The sequence below is a fragment of the Lepisosteus platostomus genome, chromosome 4 (assembly GCF_059453375.1).
Source record: "Lepisosteus platostomus isolate fLepPlt1 chromosome 4, fLepPlt1.hap1, whole genome shotgun sequence".
NCBI classification, from domain to species: domain Eukaryota; kingdom Metazoa; phylum Chordata; class Actinopteri; order Semionotiformes; family Lepisosteidae; genus Lepisosteus; species Lepisosteus platostomus.
Window position 1 is genome coordinate 859,453 of NC_142614.1, and position 17,949 is coordinate 877,401.

General features: G+C 49.6%; 1 protein-coding gene across 2 annotated transcripts; it reads right to left on the bottom strand.

The window, feature by feature from the left end:
* Nucleotides 1–19: 19 nt before the first annotated feature.
* Nucleotides 20–16,083, bottom strand: rtn2a (reticulon 2a). 2 transcript variants are annotated; one of them, XM_088627316.1, is made up of 10 exons: nucleotides 15,833–16,083; nucleotides 14,201–14,254; nucleotides 12,851–13,567; nucleotides 11,814–11,963; nucleotides 4,659–4,866; nucleotides 3,868–4,006; nucleotides 2,668–2,737; nucleotides 1,921–1,967; nucleotides 1,407–1,465; nucleotides 20–305 (listed from the first exon to the last, which is right to left on the bottom strand). In XM_088627316.1, exons 1-10 carry the CDS (start codon nucleotides 15,888–15,890, stop codon nucleotides 263–265), a joined length of 1,545 nt encoding a protein of 514 aa, XP_088483442.1. In that variant the 5' UTR covers nucleotides 15,891–16,083; the 3' UTR covers nucleotides 20–262. The 2 variants fall into 2 exon arrangements, with proteins under 2 accessions (XP_088483442.1, XP_088483441.1); XM_088627315.1 differs by having other exon boundaries at nucleotides 4,659–4,869.
* Between the last annotated feature and the right edge of the window lie 1,866 nt (nucleotides 16,084–17,949).

A 17,949-nucleotide genomic window follows, 5' to 3' on the forward strand; every position in this document is an offset into this window, starting at 1 on the left:
AATCACACAACTCCAGAGATGCTTTTCTCCCTTTTAATTAAATTAAAACTATGGATTTTGGACTGGAGGCTTTTCTCTCTGTCAGAGATGGACACCTATAGTTTTTGCAAACTGCAGCCCCACCCTGCCATCCACTTCAGCTTTCAGATCGTGCCTCTCGAACCCTTTCCCATACCCCCTGACCCCCAGCAGGAGCGGGGCTCTGAGGCAGGAGAGCCGCCTGGTAAGATTTGGAGAGGCGCCCCTTGTGTCCCCTTTCTCCTCACTGTTCTTTGGGTTTGGCACTTGGAATTTTCGCCTGGATCCTGTGGAATAACCAGAAGGAGACACAGAGTTTTAAGGAGCTGTGGCTGCAGGCAATGCAGAGTTCAGCACCCAGCTCTTATCTCTTTTTTTCATCTGCCACCTCTTTAATTCTGAAAGCCACAGCTCTCCCTCCAGCTCGAAGAGGAACATTCAGATGAGATGCCCTGTCCTCCCCTGAGTGTTGATCCCTGCCCTACTGTTCACACTGGGGTTACCAGCTGGCTCCAGATCCAGCCCACCCTTTGAGACAGGACAGGTCTTTCCTTTTACCCTCTAAACAGAAACAAAACAGCCTGTATAGTAAACTGGTGACGTCTGTTTATACTGCCAGCCACAGATTCCACTGATCGGGCGGTCAGAACAGGTGACTCCCATTCTTGACTCCCAGCAAAGATGGGCAAATGAACAGGGGACAATCGTCAATTCTCAATATGGCTAACGTTAACGGAGTAGAGAAGAAACAGTGCAAATACAAAGTATTCAAAATTCTGTTTTTTGTATAACACTGTTTTAATAAAGCTTAGTGATGATGAAGCTGTTAATTAAATATGTTCAATATAGGAACAAATTATTGTCAACCAGTGTGTTTTCATTTACAGACCAGGAAACCAATCTGGTAGTCCTGGTCAGCACTGATCAGGCACATCATTAAGGACGTTTTTGTCCACAATAAGAAGCAGATAGCTTATCTCCTGTTTACGTCTGGTCATTCTGATTCTGATCACTTCTCTTCTGGCCATTGTGATGTTTTCATGCTGACCAACACATTTTTACAAAGCTTTCAGTGCTACATGTAGCCACAGACCATGTAGCAGAAAGAGAAACCACTGTGGCACATGTACCCATGTGAGATAGCCTACACAACACAACCACACCCCCATAGCCTACAGAGCAGGCATATAGTTACAGATCTGCCAATTGTGTCAGGTGAATACAATAATAGCTGCAAAGAAATCTGACTGATTGGACACCTTATCTCTCTGTAGAATCCCCTAACTGCTTGCCTCAGTCCTATCTTGCAGAAAAAAACAGAAACTTAGACTGAAGATAAATGCAGAGAGTCATTCCCCACACATTCCCCCAGGGGGCGCTGTACTCACTTGTTTGTGATGTCAGTGATGAGGCCTGTGACCAGCCCCACGTACTGGTCTATCTGCGTCTGCAACACAAACACACATGACTAAGAATTCTGGCCACAATCAATATGCTGAGAGCTATCAGCATAGTATGTAGTGCAAACAGTTGCTTGCAAAGCTTTGATTTGCTGTTCGTATGTGTCAAGGAGAAGAAGATGATGATGATAATATTACAGTACTGTAATATTCTGTTCTGTGTTTTCAATGCATTTGGATCTATCCCAGTGCAGAATAAGGTACTTTCTTCCTAGTTATCCGTGATTCTATATTGCATTTACTTTGCTGTGCTCTGGTATTCCACAGCCAGGAGCGCCTTTACTGGCTGAGCCACCTGTGAGCTCCAAGTGCTTCAGACAAGACAGACAGGAAACAGAAGCTGCAGTGTCCTCTGTAATAGTGATCCCTCAAAAACCCATGAATAAAGCAGGTGGCTGAGGAACAGGACCGAGCAGGAGAAGAGACCGACGCAGGACATTACCTGGTGTTGTCTGTAAAGCAGCGGCAGGGAGAAAGCACAGATCACAGCTGCAACACAGGAGAAACTGGAGTCAGCCTGGGAAACAGAGGGCACTACGTCCTCCACATGGGTCACACCCGATCACCACCGTCACACAGAGAGGGCACTCTGTCCTCCACATGGGTCACACCCGATCACCACCGTCACACACCGAAGGCACCACGTCCTCCACATGGGTCACACCCAATCACCACCGTCACACAGAGAGGGCACCACGCCCTCACCATGGGTCGCACCCAGTCACCACCGTCACACACCGAGGGCACCACGCCCTCACCATGGGTCGCACCAAGTCACCACCGTCACACACCGAGGGCACCACGCCCTCACCATGGGTCACACCCAGTCACCACCGTCACACACCGAGGGCACCACGCCCTCCCAAGGGGACACAGCCACTCAACAATGGTACTGATATAAGACAGCCTCTGTTTTTTCTCTCATAAAGTCTTTCATTAATTAATTCAGGAAACTAATTTAAATAACCCCAGAACTCCAGCACAGCAGCAGAGGCACAATCTCTGCATCCTTGAGCACTAGGGGCAGCGCTGAGCGGCTCCTGTTCCACTGAGCAGACGGACAGAGATGGACTGGAGAGCCTCCTGTTGCCAGTGAGCTGTGCGTCTCTCAGGGTCTTATAAAAACCCGCTGACCACAGCAACATGAGTGCAGGCAGGCAGATGCCCCCAGGGGGCGACAGTGTCTCACCCATGATGAGGAGAGTAAGGCCATTGAAGACAGCTCCGATGTAGGTCAGCAGGTACATCAGCAGTGCGAACTGAGGACACACAACATGAAGAAAATTAATTCAATGAATTTAGGCGCCTGTTCAAACTAGAAGATAAAGCCAGTGTTTGTGGCCAAATTTCCAAGCATTGCCCTTTGCTGGGAACCTTGTAGGAAACACAGGAATACTGCAGTGTCGGCCAGTTTTGGGAGGGAAGAAGCAGCTTGAGCTGTCACACTGAAGTGCGACATGGACACCTTGATTTCTTCTGGCAGGTGTTATACTGCAGTGATAGAAGATGCTCCAGTTGACCAAGGCGATGATGGCATGAGACTCTCCCAGGTCCTGTCCACAGGGCAGGGAGTGGGGCTGAATTAGAGAGCAGGAGAGAGGGAGGGGGAGTGGGAGCCGAGAGATGGAGAGACCTGTAGGAACACAGGGAGAGGCACTTTTCCTCAGCTAGGAAACACATGATGATTACTTAAATGTACCAAATGGCCTCTTCACCTTCATAAACGTTTTAGTTTGGATGCTAGTAGCTGACTGAGCTGGGCGTTTTTCTAAACTGCAAGCCTTTTTGTACGAAAGCCCCTCCTGTTCTCAATTTAAAATATACATTTGTTTCCCTACTTGTGTACTTTAATTCACAATCAGTAAAACTGATTAAATCCACAGGGATACCTTTAAGGGTTTTGAATAATTGTATCAGATCCCCTCATAGCCCTCATCTCTGTTCAAGAACAAAACACTCAGTTCCTCCAGCCTGTCGGTGTGGGACACTCCCTTCAGACTAAAGAGACTCAATTCCTCCAGCCTGTCAGTGTGGGGCACTCCCTTCAGACTAAAGAGACTCAGTTCCTCCAGCCTGTCAGTGTGGGGCACTCCCTTCGGACTAAAGAGACTCAGTTCCTCCAGCATGTCAGTGTGGGACAATCCATGGAGACTAAAGAGACTCAGTTTCTACAGCATGTCAGTGTGGGACACTCCCTTCTCTGAGCAGCAGTGTTTCATCAGAAATTCAACAGGCAGGAAGAGAGAGGGAGAAAGGCAAGAGGAGAGGGCAGGTGGAGAGGAGGAACAGGAAAAGGAGTGAGAGAAGGGAAGGAAGAGAAAGAGGAAAAGGAGATGAGAAGGAGAGGAGAGGCACCCAGAGAAGCAGGTGGAGGAATGTGGCTGCGCACCTTGAAGGAGTTGAGGAAGTTGTCCACCAGGAATAGCCTGCGCAGCTCCGTGGCAGCAGTGGTGGCCATGAGCACGACCCGGTCCATACAGCGCTGGGTCAGCTCCTTGGACACGCTGATGTCATAGTCCAGGTACCACCTGCGCACACAGAGACGCCCCTTGAGCAAGGTACTAACTTACTGAAATACCCAGCTGTAGAGACGGGTGCAAAAATGTGTCACTTTGCAGAAAAGCATTATAGAAAAAAATCCAAAGCCAAATACTGCAATTAAATAAAGTCCCAACTGACATAGAAAAGTATAAGCATGGAGCAGCCCATTGCATGAAAGGTCAGGCTGATATGTCTGAAATGAATTACACTACCAATGACAGCTTACAGTATATTAAGCACTCTATATTAAGTGCTCTGGAGGGCTACAGCACACAAAATTCAAGCATTAAAATTCATTTCTTTCTGGAACCAGAACCACACAGAGACCGAGTGCTCAGCCCAGGCGCTGCAGGGTGCAGTACTGCAGCAGCTCAGGTGTCTCTCTGGACAGCGCCTGGCACAGCTTCACACCAGCAGCAGGCCGGGAGCCATACAAGCACGCCCCAGGAAAGAGAGCCCCAGGAAAGAGCGCCCCAGGAAAGAGCGCCCCAGGAAAGAGCGCCGCTGGAACATAGCTCTTGCAAAATCAGTCTGAGAGTCAACAACAAATGGGGAAACGTGCACGTAAGTCCTGATCTGTTTAAAAGCAGCAATGAGGATGTCGCTGGCGGAGACTGGCCCCTCTGGGGGGGGACTCACTGGAAGGGGTTGGCCCCGTCAGACTTGTGGAGGGCCTGCAGCGTCTTGTAGTAGAGGCGCAGGGTGATGGTGACGCAGAGCACAGCGAAGGCCAGGTTGGAGCCCACGCTGATGATGCTGAGCTGAGACAGGGCGATCAGGCTGACCACCAGCCCGGTGAACACCACGCCCGTGCGCTGGGCATCCTTCCAGTAGATCAGCTCCGACACTGCTGGAGGGACAGAGAGGAGAGAACGAGGGGGAGCGGACAGGAGGTTAAGAGTGCTGCTTTCTGTAACCAACACTGAAAAGCTTGTTCATGTCTCATTGAGGAGTGATGCCATTGATGCCTGACTGTATAGCTGATACAGGGTGAGGTTCTCACGCTAGAGAATCTCAAGGCCTGGCTTCTGTGAGCCAATAGCAGCTGCTCTAGCTTCTTCATATTGGCTTGCAGAATACAGAAGACAACTTACAGGGTTCTGCTGAGAGGTGCTGAAAGGTGAAGCTCCTAGGTTTACTCCTTTGGACTGGAGGTCCACACCGTGATCTCCTATGCTACCTGAGAACCCAGTGCTAAAGAATTGAGACACCTCCTTAAGCAAGGCTCCGCACCTCTGTCCCGGCACTGAAACACCCAGCTGTATTAACAGGTTAAAACGCCAGTCGCTTTGGACAAAATCATCAACTGTAGTGCCCCACTGGCTAGGACTGACACACTACAAGAATTCCCATCTGCTTTAGAAACCCATTGTTTTAATCTGGTCTTTACCTTCAGGTCTGTGTTGTGTTTTTCCTACGTTTTACAACTTGTGCGCCATTTGTGATTTTTTCCTAGCGGCACTTCATAAATTATCACTACAGGGAAAATGGACGATAATTGAAAGGGGGGCTTTCATCTCTTCTTGCTCGTTTGGGTGCTAGTTCGTTACTGATCTGAAGCAATCCGCTCCAGACTCCCACAGCGCCTTTCTCAGTCTGCTCCCAGCCTCCTGCATCAGAGAAGCAAGGGAAGGGCTGAGGAGCAGGAAGTGAGAGATCAAGGTGGAGGGAAGAGAGCAGGGCGTGTGACTGGAGAGAGATTGGATGGCGGGATCTCATCACGAAGACACTTGAGGACAGAAAGCAGGACAGGGCCTGTGAAATGCAAAGGCTACTTTAGTGCAGCCAAGCCAGCCCCGAGGCTGCTGGGTAGGGAGCAGGGAGAATTCGGGCTGTCCTAAATTTAGCCAGAGCAGGCTTGGATGGCAGGGCAGCGAAGGAGGGGGCTGTACAAGGGCGTCATAGAAGAGAGACGCTCTTGTCTGCCTTCTGGAGCACCTGCTTCCAGAGCTCATCCAGCGCCCTCCGCCCTTTCCTCACACTGCAGGCACCCAGGGACCACATCAAGACTCCCATCCCATAGCTGTCTGAGCCAGCCCAGGCTTCTGAAGTGCTTCTGCTGCCTGACATTTCATTTCTTATTCTCATCTGTGCCTGAATGTCCAGAGAGGGATGTGACAGAGGTGGCAGGTACTGTATACAGGAAGATGTAGGCTTTTCTACATCACCGGTATTATTATTCAAGAGTCTACAGCTAGGAAAACCTAAGCAGATCAAACTGCTGCACAGCAGGATTGACAGTATATGGGAGCCTGCTGATCTTAAGGCCTTTCTTTTCACGTTGCTGCAGTAATAGAGACACACTATTATTATGCAAGTACCAGTCTTGACAGAACCGCCTGGCTCCGACAGACCTGGTGTCTGAAGTGGGCATTGAATGAGTAAAAAGCAGCCTGAATGAGGAAGTGGGACCGATCTCTTTACTGGCCACACATCACAGAGCTAGGACTGCTCCTCTAAAATGCCCTCGCATAAGTGTCCCCACTTACTGAACACCTGCGAAGACTCACATCTACTGACAGGATTGTTTGGTGTCCCTTCTAATTCAGGAGCACTCCTTGAGTGAAAACGTGTTGTTAGGTCTGTTAGTCTTCTCCTTGTTTAGTTCTTACACGTCTCTAAAGAAGTCAATGTTCTTGCTAATTTCTCTTCAGTTTCAGTCCTGGGGGCGTCTGCTGCAGGCTGGAGCTGCGGTGAAGAATTCCAGCAGGAGTGCAGTAATGAAGGCAGTGTGCTTTCGCACTACATTTCCCACAATTCTTTATAACCTAACCACATTTTCATCATCTACATCTGAAAATCAGTTTAATTTGATGACTTAGATCCAACCATTTGCCGTCTGCCTGTATTGCGGATATAGAAAGTTTCACATCATGAGAGAAATGTATTCCTTCTTAAAGAGACTCCTCTTGTTACAGCACAGTGCATCAGATTAAAAATACCCTGGCATCTTCTCCCTTACAAGAACAATAATTTAAAACAACCAATACTGCCCTTTGTAATATTTTGTAAATTTAGAAGGACGATGTGTTGCTTATCTGCCCACTGCTTGTCTGACGTTATTTTAAGTTGTATGTATGTTTAACTTGATGTTGTTGCTGCTGTTCTGTGTTTATGTTTTTTGGTGATTCCAATGTCTTTGTCATTGGAGCACACATGCAAATAAGCATTTTATTGCACTGGAACAAGTAAAGGTTTATTACCTGCTGAAAAGAGAAGAAAGAAAACACAATGTTTCGGCCGTGGAGCCTTCTTCAGGTGTTCCATTGCACCTCTGCATATGACAAACAACCTGAGCTGAACAGAGTACACGTCAGTGAAGGACGTCAGTGGAGCTGTTTTCTCACTGAATAAGATGCAGCCTGAAGCCTGAGCCTACCCAGCTAATGACTCAGGGGCTCATATTCAACCTCCCATAAATAAATCCTGAGCTGCAGCATTAATGAAGCACTGCTGCTCTGAGAGCAGACAGCTCTTATAACAAGGAAACATGGCAACATGCTGCCCAGCCGTGTGTGTCTGTGCCCTGGGTTTCCCACAAGAGTCCAGGGCCAAGGTAACAGCCTGGGCTCCACATTGTACCAACGAATCAGATCCCAGCGCACACTCCCAGCCTGTTCAACCCCTAAGAACAGGGGAAACAGACGGTAACGAATGGGGAATGGGAATTCATTATTTCTCTCTCATTGTTTTGGTGGAACAGACTGGCAGTGCTCTGTTTCAGCATGTTCAGTCCCATCACCAGACAAGCAGGTCCAGGCGACAGGCAGTTTCCTGTTCTTGAGATGCACTGATCTTCCAGACAGACAGATCGATGATCCTCTGAGCACACCGAGAATCTAGATGTTCATGCAGACACAGACTTCAACATCTGCCAACACCGTCTTCAGATGTTCATGAAAACTGACTTCCAAGCCTTTCCAAACCGCCCTCCAGGTGCCAGGTGCCCTGGGCTGAAGTCATGGTTACCTGCTGGTGTCTGTGCAGCACGAGCAGCTACACTTCCCTGTGCGAACAGTCTCCAGTCAGTCCGCCACAAACAAACCTCGTAACTGTGAAGGAACGTGCCAAATAGCTTGAGATCTGAAAGTCCCGCCCCGCTCTGGTACACAACAAGGCTACACAAATTGTCCAGTTGCTCAAACACAGGAACGGCTCACCTTTGCTGGCCATTCTAGCTGGTCCTCTGTGCTTCCTCGCGGCTCTCCTGTCTCCCCCTCTGCACTTTTTTTTGCCTCTGCTGCCTGGTCAGCACGAAAAGGCTGACCTGCCTAATTTTAACTGGCCAATGGCACGCGAGCTCCTGTGCGCTCTCTCGCACGCTCGTGGCCGGGGGGAGCATGTCGAGGGGGGGGCTGCCTGTGGCCAGACGCCCACACCTGTAACACAAGAGCTCTCGCTCTCCCCCTCCCCGTCCCCAGGCTCCCTTCTGTCCTGCAATCAGATCTCCTCCCTCCCCCTGCTCCCTGGGAAGCTGCAGGCTAGCAGCACCTGCTGTGCACACTGCAGGCAGCTACGGCCCCAAGCAGCGCTGGACACCAGCTACTCCTCGGCGTCTCAAAGCGAGACGTGTCTCTGTCACCACATCTTCTATCTCCAGCAAACAGCTCCACAATATTTCTCTACTCTTTTATTCCAAAGGAACAAAAATGCTTGTGAAAAAACACTGGCAAGAATGTTATTCGTTTATGTGATATAAATAAAACTGGGCCCAAAATCTCACAGCCCCGTTCAGGACTGATAACAGCACACAGATTTATTTTTATTTATGTATTTATACCCAGTATAAACAGCCTGCACCAGGCTGTTTAGTGCACCAAGCTATTGTCCTGAATGTAGAGGTGTTTGCTTCTGCTCTACTTCTCCTATGGTGGCAAAACTGTTGTATCTAAACTACTTGTCTTGATACTCAAAGCTTTCTGCATCTGAACCTGTGTTTCCTTGCTGAGATTCAGCTGTCCATGAAGAAAAGGAGACGTTGGCATCTGTGACACTAGGAAGGTACTAGTGGACAACACAGCCCCACCCCTCTGCCGTAGGTGCTGTCTTCTCTGTGCTGCTGGGGTTGTGGGTGTGGAGCTGACAGCAGCAGCAACAGGAGTTCTGGTCGCCTCTGCGGCTCGCTGACTCTGAGCAAACAGCGCCCTGTTTCCTGGGGTTCAGCTGATCTTAATTGGGCCCTTCCTCAGTCCCGGGGGTGGTTTCCATGGAGACAGCACTGCTTGCAGGCCTGGGACTTGAACATTGGTAGTAGGGCTCTGCTCCCAAAGGCAGCCTGAGTCTTTCTTTTCGGGGGCTGGGAGGATGAATGTGTCCTCACATTCCCATAGCCTCCTTACAGCTAGAGCTGCTAGAGCTTCCTCAGCTCACTGCCTGCTTATCCTACACCTGCATGGGAGTGTAGTGCTTGACTGAACTAAGATACAGGAGCTCCCTAACCTGATTGTTTTCCCACAGTTATATTCCAGACAATAATATTCACTCAAGACAGGAAAAATACCCCTTACAGGACAACAGCTACTGTTGTTTCCATCCATAAAAGGATGACAAAACCAAACCACATGACTAGAGACAAATATGTAGATTCTAATGTAATTAAGAAACTAGTCAAGTGTGCAGAAGATATAAACACAGGATTATTAGTAATCACTGTGGGAGCTGCAAAAGAAAGAAAATCCAAAATATTTAGATCTTGACTAGATCAGCTGCCACATGATGATTAATGTACACAGCTGCAGAGTTTTACACCCTGGAAATATAAGCTCTAAGTGCCTGCCCAAGAACAAAACATTGCTGTCTATGTTAACACATTGTTTTCATCTTTCATCTAGACAGAAGGAGAAAGCAACAAAAAAGGCAAAAAGTGTTAGGATAAAAGCACAGAACTGTAACCAAGGGATGTTATGCTAAAATTGGATAATGCACTGGTAAGACCGTGCATGCTATTGTAACGCTTCGGGGTTCAGGCAGGCGCCCTCGCCGCTGCCGCCGCCGCCGCATCAGGTCAGCCCCCCACCGTCAGGGCCTCGAACCCGGGCCTCCGGCATCACCCAACAGGGAACCAGCCTCTTGAGCTAAAGAGAGATCTCCTCTCAGCCCAGCGGCTGCAGGCCCTGCTATTCACAGGGGAGGGCGGTGACGTCACTGCGCTGGTGAGCCAGCTCAGCTCTCGCAAGCAATGGAGACCGTATGGGTTACACTATGATTTGTCACCGTGTTACAGAAATTATGCTACTGCTCACAAGTCATAACAGAAAAGAAAGATATAGGTACATTGCTGGGCTTTAATTAATAACCTCACTGAAAGATATGAAGTCTGAAGGAATTGAACCTCTTCACTCTTGAGCAATGAAGACTGAGGGGACCTGATGAAAGTATTAAAAATCCTCAAAGACATTGAAAAGGTCAGCCCACAAACTCTGGAATAAACAGTGAAACACAAAGCAGAGGGCACAGGTGGAAACTATGTGCAAGTGTATTTAAAACAAAAAAACAAGAGGCTCTTTTTCATAAAACGTGGTTTGAGCCAGATCTGGTAGAATAAAAGAATTAAAACATGAAATGCTTGTATATAGCACTTGTCATGACGAGTCACATGATGAATAAGATAAGCCAGCCCAGTGTGAATCCCACACACATCACAGCCCGAATCTGAGTTTAGATATCACTTCAATCTAAACACTTAGTGAAGTGTAAAGTGGAGTAAAGGAAAGTAAATCATCAAACTGCAAAGCAGTCAGCATGGAGCTGAACTAGAACCTGACTTCATTCTAAACTGAACTGCGACTCTCCTGACTTCAGCGCCCAGCAAACCACAGGAAGAGCAAGATGTTCTTTCTCAAAGCGTCCATCATTGCTCGCCTGGAAGAACAGGGAGAAGCAGCTCTCCTTAAGCCGGAGCCGCGTCCCTGGGGCTGAGCAGGACAGCAGGACAGGGGGACACCTGTCCTGTCCAGTCCTCCCAGCCTCCGCTGGCTGAGTCTTTAAATAGATGCCGGTGGCAGATGTCTCTGAACAGCTGGGGCACTGGAACAATCTTCTGTGATGACAGTGGTGCCAGCGGGACAGTGCCTCCTGTTCCCCGTCTCTCACTCTCTTCCACTCCACTCCTCCTGTTCGTGCTCCCATCCTGCATGGCGACCGATTTAATTGTGTCCTGTCCTGCACTGCTTCCTGCTTCCTGCTTCCTGCTTCCCGCATGATGCAGCACTCCACCATGCAAGACGAAATGCTAAGCTTGGCAATTCAGAACATTTAAGTAAGTGCATTTATAATGGATCACATTTTAGTGTTTGCTATAGCTGCAATCTAATCTCTGCAAAACCTCTTTTATAAGGCAGGGAGCCTTGCGTCAGCTCGTTGACCTGTGATACAGCCACTCCTCTCGGCGCCACACTGTGTCTCAGTGGGCATCTGCCACCACATCTGCACAAGCATGGAGCCACAGCTGAAGACCCCCATTTCCTTCCATCCTTGTGCAATCAGCAGACTGCAGGAAAGCTTGCAGCCTGGTGTCATACAGGTCCGTTCTCACTGTACTTCATCTTAAACATTCATTAGGGTGCTGAACTTTAATGACTGCCTCCTTTCCAGTGACACCTAAATTGTATCGAGCTACTATTCAGCACCTTCAACAACGTTCCAGGCATAATTTAATTGGCAAGTGCGCTAAGATTATATGTGTTTGAGAATTTTTTTAGTCAATACCATGGTTTGTGCACTGAGGATCCACCCTTTTTGAAGACATCTGGATATTCTGATATGACGAGGACACAAAAGGTGATGCGACCATACCTGCTACCTGGACGTGACCCTCTGATTGGCTAAACGCTGTGAACCACCGCTCGCTGTTTGGCTCTTCCTGAGTGCTCTGGCCAATGGTAGATGACATGTCGACACTCCCCGCCCCCGAGAGCACAGCGTCCGTGCTGGGGTGCAGCAGCACTGTGGAAAGAGACAACAGCTGGGGTGACCATGTCCAATGAAACCATATGATTAGTAAAAAAAAACAGCTCACCAGCAAATGATTTTCAGAGGAATAGGCAGTTAAGGATTCATGCTAGAGCAAAAGTATGAAGCATGATTCTTATAGAGTGTTGCTTTGAAGGAAGACGATGCTCTTAACAGCTTGTTTACATGGTCCAGGCCAGTGTGGCACCAGTGTGGGATTCTAGATTACTGTAGGGGAGGACAGGTGCAATATCACAGGAGGATCCCAAAGAGCTCCCTCCAGCCAGTAACACTGGGAGAACACTGCAGCACTGTAACAGAGATCTTAAACAGCCAGAACCCTGCCATCAACCACAAGGCGAGAAGCCCACGAGATACCACTGTAAAGAGGTCTCCCCTCTGCCGCTGGAATAGAGACATGAGCTTTTTCTACACCAAGCAACTACAGCCACTTGCAATCAGTGCTGTTTAACAGTCCTGATCGCTGAATCGGGTTCCATTGTCACTGTGATAAAGACTGGCAACCTAAAACACAGTCTTGAAAAGGGCCTCGGTCTCTGTCCTTGACGCTCGGCCTCCTCTGTTCCAGTCAGTTTAGATTACAGGTGGAGGTGCAGGAAGGCGCTGGTTCCGGAACAGCCTGGCCCGGTTTCATACACCTGCTCACACCCAGGGCTGCTTGGCCCAGCCTGCTTGGCAGGCGCATCGAAAGGGACTTGAGGCTGTTAAAGAGGGAAAGGTCACAACGTTCTGACCTCAGTTTTTATGTGATTACTGCAGTTTTAACTTGCTCTGTGGTGCTTTCTATGACAATATGAAGCATATGGTCAAAGCAGGAAAGGAACAGGAAGTGATGGTACAATCAGCCTGGAGGCTGTTACCTGGGCTGCTGTCCGCTGGGGTCATCCTCTCGCTGTCCGCTGAGGGCTCGGAGTCCCAGGTGTCCTGGGCCAGTCTGTCCGCTGAGGGCTCGGAGACCCAGGTGTCCTGGGCCAGTCTGTCCGCTGAGGGCTCGGAGACCCAGGTGTCCTGGGCCAGTCTGTCCGCTGAGGGCTCGGAGTCCCAGGTGTCCTGGGCCAGTCTGTCCACTGAGGGCTCAGAGACCCAGGTGTCTCGGGTCAGACTGTCCACTGAGGGCTCGGAGACCTGGGAGTCCTGGGTCAGTCGGACCAGAGCACCGCCCTGCAGGACTGTGGCTGTGCTGGGTTGCAGTCTCAGTTCCATCGGGGGTACGAGGGGCAGTTCTGCCTCCTGCCGCCCAACCGCAGGACAACAACATCCACCTTCCGCCTCCTCGGTGCCCATAGAGAAAGCGGGGTCCCACTGCTGGAAGGACGTGTCCGCCTGTGGAGATTCGGGGAGCAGCGTCTCGACCGTGTCCGTGCGGCTCATCCCGGAGGCCGCCCGCCCGCGCCTCCGCCGTGTCCCGCCGCCCTCGGGCTCGGAGAAGGCAATGTAAGAGAAGGTGAGCTCGTAGGAGCTCTGTCGGGGCGTCCCCCACACCGAGGGGCTCCCCTGGCCATCCTCCCCCTCCTCCTCATCCTCCGACCACTCTCGGGCCGTGTGCAGGTCCGGGAAATCCGACTCCTCGTTCCCACCTGGAGAAGGGGAGGGAGAGGAACGTTTGAGCCGGGAGTCTGCAGCAGCGCCTCAGTGTCCTGGGCTCTAGTCTCCCGTGAGTGAGCGGACGGCACCAGCTCTCCTTCACTGGCAGATCTCCACTTCACGTCCAGGCCTGCAGACTGCTGGTTAAGCCACAGAGCGGTACTAGGCCTGTCTACATGCTCGGACCCGGGGCACCGTCTGGGGTCTGCCCGAGGCTGGAACAGGGCTCACTGTCACTGAACACAACACAGTTCAGGAGCCCTGTAAGACACACAGTTCAAGCTTCATGAAAAGCGTAAACAAGAGAGTAATGGTGCAGTTAACATAAAAAAATAGACATCCAAAATATAAGCCTTTATCTGTTATTTTTACACTTTCTAGCTGGGTTTAAATATTCAATAAGCCTTGCAGTGTTTCTTGTTATTTTATTAATATGTAAGTCATCATGGAAAACTATTAATTTCTTTAACTTTATTCTCCTTTAACAAAGTTGCACATGCAGCACCAGGAGTGTTTCATACAAATAACAGCTGAACGGAGACAAACAATCAAACATGCTGACAGGCACTCGGACCCGAGTCACCCCTGCCCTGCCCACTGGGGGGCAGCGTTCTCAAGAGACCTACCCTCGGTGCTGGGAGGGGTGGAGTCAGGCGTCGTGGAGACAGAACCAGATTCCTCTGCAACCAATTAGAGAGAAAAAGAAGAGAAAGATTATGTCATCAGGTCCAGCGAACATCTGGGAGTCAAGAGAATAAAGGGGCTGTGGCCATTTGTACTGGTTTGTAAAAGAGGTTCAGGGTTTCTTCAGAGTAATGTATTACAGAAAGGATGATCTGGGGATTAGGTCAGACATTTCACACTCATTTACCCCGAGCTTCGTCTAAAATCAACATGAACAAAAATGATGCTCCGAGATCACTTTTCTCTTCACTCAAACCACCAATGAAGACGGAAGCTGTTTCTGCCTGCTTGGCTGCTCGTGCTCGGCGTGATTTCACAGCCAAGAGGACGTTAGCAACACTATCGCAGACAAAAGCAAAAAGACAAAAGCCAGCCTCCCAGCCAATAGCAGAGGGTTTGACAGACAGGAGGCCACCCTTTGAAATGCAAAGTGAGGCACAGTGAGCTGGTCCCCGGGGACCTGCATGAGGGTCCTGCTCAAGCAGACAGGTTTGCAGTGCCAGTGCAGCTCCCAGGTCGCGCCCACGTACCAGAGCTCCTCTGTGGGCGCTGCTGGAGGCACCCAGTCCGTCACCCAGTCAGAAGACCCACCCAGTCTTCTGGGTAATTGCAGACCACAGCTCTGGTTCCTATAAGGCCTCCATGAACGAGGATTCAAAGTGATCAGAATCAGAACCCTGGTCCAGCACAGAGGAGAACCAGCCTGAAACTGGTGCTTGCCAGCGTAGGTGCTTAAAACCAGGATGAAATGGTGCATATAACTCAGATCCTACAGGTCACCTGGTAGCCTTTATTCTTGTTGGTATCAGTTTAAACTAAAGCACCTTGTTTATTCATGCATGATTCTAGCTGGATTGCTTCTTATGGCAATAATATTAATTCCTCTGATTTGTAATGCCTTTTTCATCCAGAAGGTGCTGAAGTGCTTTCCAGAGGGAGAGGGACCCAGATCATGTCACACCTACAGGCTACAGGTCTGTCCCGGATTCCAAATCCAGCATTGGTCGGTCAAACCTTTAGTCTCCTAGTGGCTTCTGCCTTCTATCCTGTGGAAACCTGTTGGTCCTCACAGGGAGGGCGGAGTGAAGTTCTGCCTCGATCCGGGCCTGCTGGCTTAGCAAGAACCGCGATCCAGACTCTAGGCGAACCTCCTAGTCCCTGTGCACCCAGCCGCAGGGTGTGGGCTTGAGGCTGTGAAACGCAGGCAGGGGGATGCATCATGTGTTGTGCCGTTCGAGATAATGCAGTTTGTGCTGAGCGCAGTGCACAGAAACACGCACACTCGCTCCTCAAGCGGAGAGACAGGAGGTGTACCCTTACAGACTTAGATGGTTGAAGACAAAACAAAATCAGCTGGGAGGCTGGAAACAGACAGAGGGCATCACAGAGCCACACGCAGTAAGAAAGAGATGACAGGAGCTCAGTCAATCACACAAACAGCACAGAACAGAAGGAAACAAGAGGCTGGGAGCCGATCCGGTGCTGAGGGAGAGAGAAAGAGTGGCGGAGGGAGACGGCCCACCTGCACAGACAGCACAGCCGACAGGGTGTGGAGGAGGACAAAGGATACGTACTGCAGTGGGCAAATCCTAAAACCTGGCCCATGCTCCATCCGGCTCCGTCTGGGCCCATTCAGACTGGAGTCCTTCCACGGCTGCGGTCGCAGGCAGCGCTGTCCCTCTGCCCTTCGGCGCCCTCCTCCTCCTCGGTCCTGGCTCTGGAGAGCTGTGTGTTCTCCACCATGCGCTCTCTCAGTCTCACTCTCCCCCTCCCCCCCTCATCGCAGGGCCGCAGGGGCTCCCTCTCTGGCTCAGCGCAGTGTGAGTGTGTGCGGGAGAGAGAGGAGCCGTGTGCGCGTGTGTGCGCGTGTGAGCGCGCGTGTGTGCGCGTGACGCCACCTCACTGCAGCTCCTCTGCTCCTACAGCGAGGAAGCCAGTCTTCTCCAGCTCAGAGGTGAGCACATATTGCAACAGCAATCAGCACAGGAAAAGGGAAACTAAAGGAAGACAAAAAACTACAGTTTTGTGCTAATGTGCTGTACCTGCTGTGGCTTGAAAACGATCTCTGAACCAGGAGGGTTTTATAGATCTGAGAGATCAGATGAGGGGCACGTTCAATGAAGTGACAGGCCAAATGCAGTAATATCTCCGACGATGGGTGGTGACAAACTGAAATTTTTATTAAAAAACACTCTACTGATTTTTTTTGCCTTTACAATATTAGGTAGAGCAGCATTTTTCTTGTGTATTTTCACACAGCTCAGAGTGACAGACTTGTAACTGGAAGGCTGTGGCTTAAAATCCCAGGTGAGACACCGCTGTTGTATCCCTGAGCAACATTCTTCACCTGAACCATTCCAGAAGAACCCCCTGCTGTATAAATGGGCCAAATGTAATGTTAAATAAATTAGTAATAATCCTTCCATTCATTTTCTAACCACTTCATCCAATTCAGGACTTCAGGGGACCCTAAGCCTATCCCGGCAAGCAGCAGACCCAAGATATAGCACCCTCAGAATTGAATCCAGGGCTCCAGCACAGTGAGACAGCAAAGATAACCACTGCACCACCGCGTCACCCATTAAACAAGAAATAATAACAAATAAGGTAACTCCAAGCCTGAGAAAAACAGGATGTGAATGCTGAAGAAGCATGCACCCTGTAAGAGCCCGGAACACTCCAGTGCTGCCTGTGGCTGTGACGGTAGAGTGCAGTCATTTTTGGGCTGTAATGCGCCCTCTGGTGGTTGCAGGGAAGCAAGCAGCTTGTCTTTTCAAGGAGCGACATGCAGAGAAAAATGGCAATTCACATGGCAACTAAGATGGATACGGGGCTAGACACAAATGTGAGGGAAAATCTAGAAAACAGAAATCCAGAACAAAGATGGCAGTTTCTCATCTCCAGTCCGAAACCCATCTGCAGTCAAATGAGAGGAGCCTATCTGGCCCAACTAGCTCCTTTCGTAGTTAATTGATCTGAGGATCTCATCCAGCGTTTTCTTGAATTTAGCCAAAGTACTGGCTTCAACCACATGGCTGGGTAGGATGTTCCATACTCCCACAACCCTCTGTGAAAAGAAGTGCTTCCTGCTGTTGGTTTCAAATACACTTCTACATAGTTTTCACTACTGTCTTCTGGCTCAAGATTCACTGTTGGTTCTTAAGACGTGCACTGGGTTGACTGTCGGTGACTCAGAGGATTTGTAATCCTTTTATCAGTTCCCATCATTGTCTTCAACTCATAGTCTTCTTTGATTGGAACAGAAAAATAAAATTGGATTAATGATATAAATCTGAATCTTAGTATTTAGAGCAGACTTTACCCGAATCAGAGGGGCACCAGTACTTGAGTTCTATAAAGTATACCATATGCAATCATTACTTAGTGAATATAACCTGACATCTGTAACCCTAAACTGATCAGTGGTACAAGAACAATTTGAATCACTTTCACACTCATCCTGATCTGCCTGGAGCGGGCCAGCTGGTTCTGTGCAGTTCCGTGTGAAGTCGAGCCCTGGCCGGGCCCCTGCAGAGTGACCCATATGCAAGCAGGTCTAATGGAGATTACAAAACACATCTCTTCTTGGGAAGTATTTTTAGCCGATTATGGAACACCGTATGTTTTAACCTGCAAATGGGAAAGTCTCTCATTAATCTGTGCTCATTAATCAGGCCGCGGATTAACGGGA

Excerpts from the sequence above, each read along its gene's own strand:
- rtn2a (XM_088627315.1), bottom strand. The coding sequence starts at position 15,890 with ATGGGCCCAGACGGAGCCGGATGGAGCATGGGCCAGGTTTTAGGATTT. Across the intron at positions 14,255-15,832 it reads TTTAGGATTTGCCCACTGCA|AGGAATCTGGTTCTGTCTCC; the intron begins GTACGTATCCTT and ends AATTGGTTGCAG. Across the intron at positions 11,964-12,850 it reads CCCAGCGGACAGCAGCCCAG|TGCTGCTGCACCCCAGCACG; the intron begins GTAACAGCCTCC and ends CTCTTTCCACAG.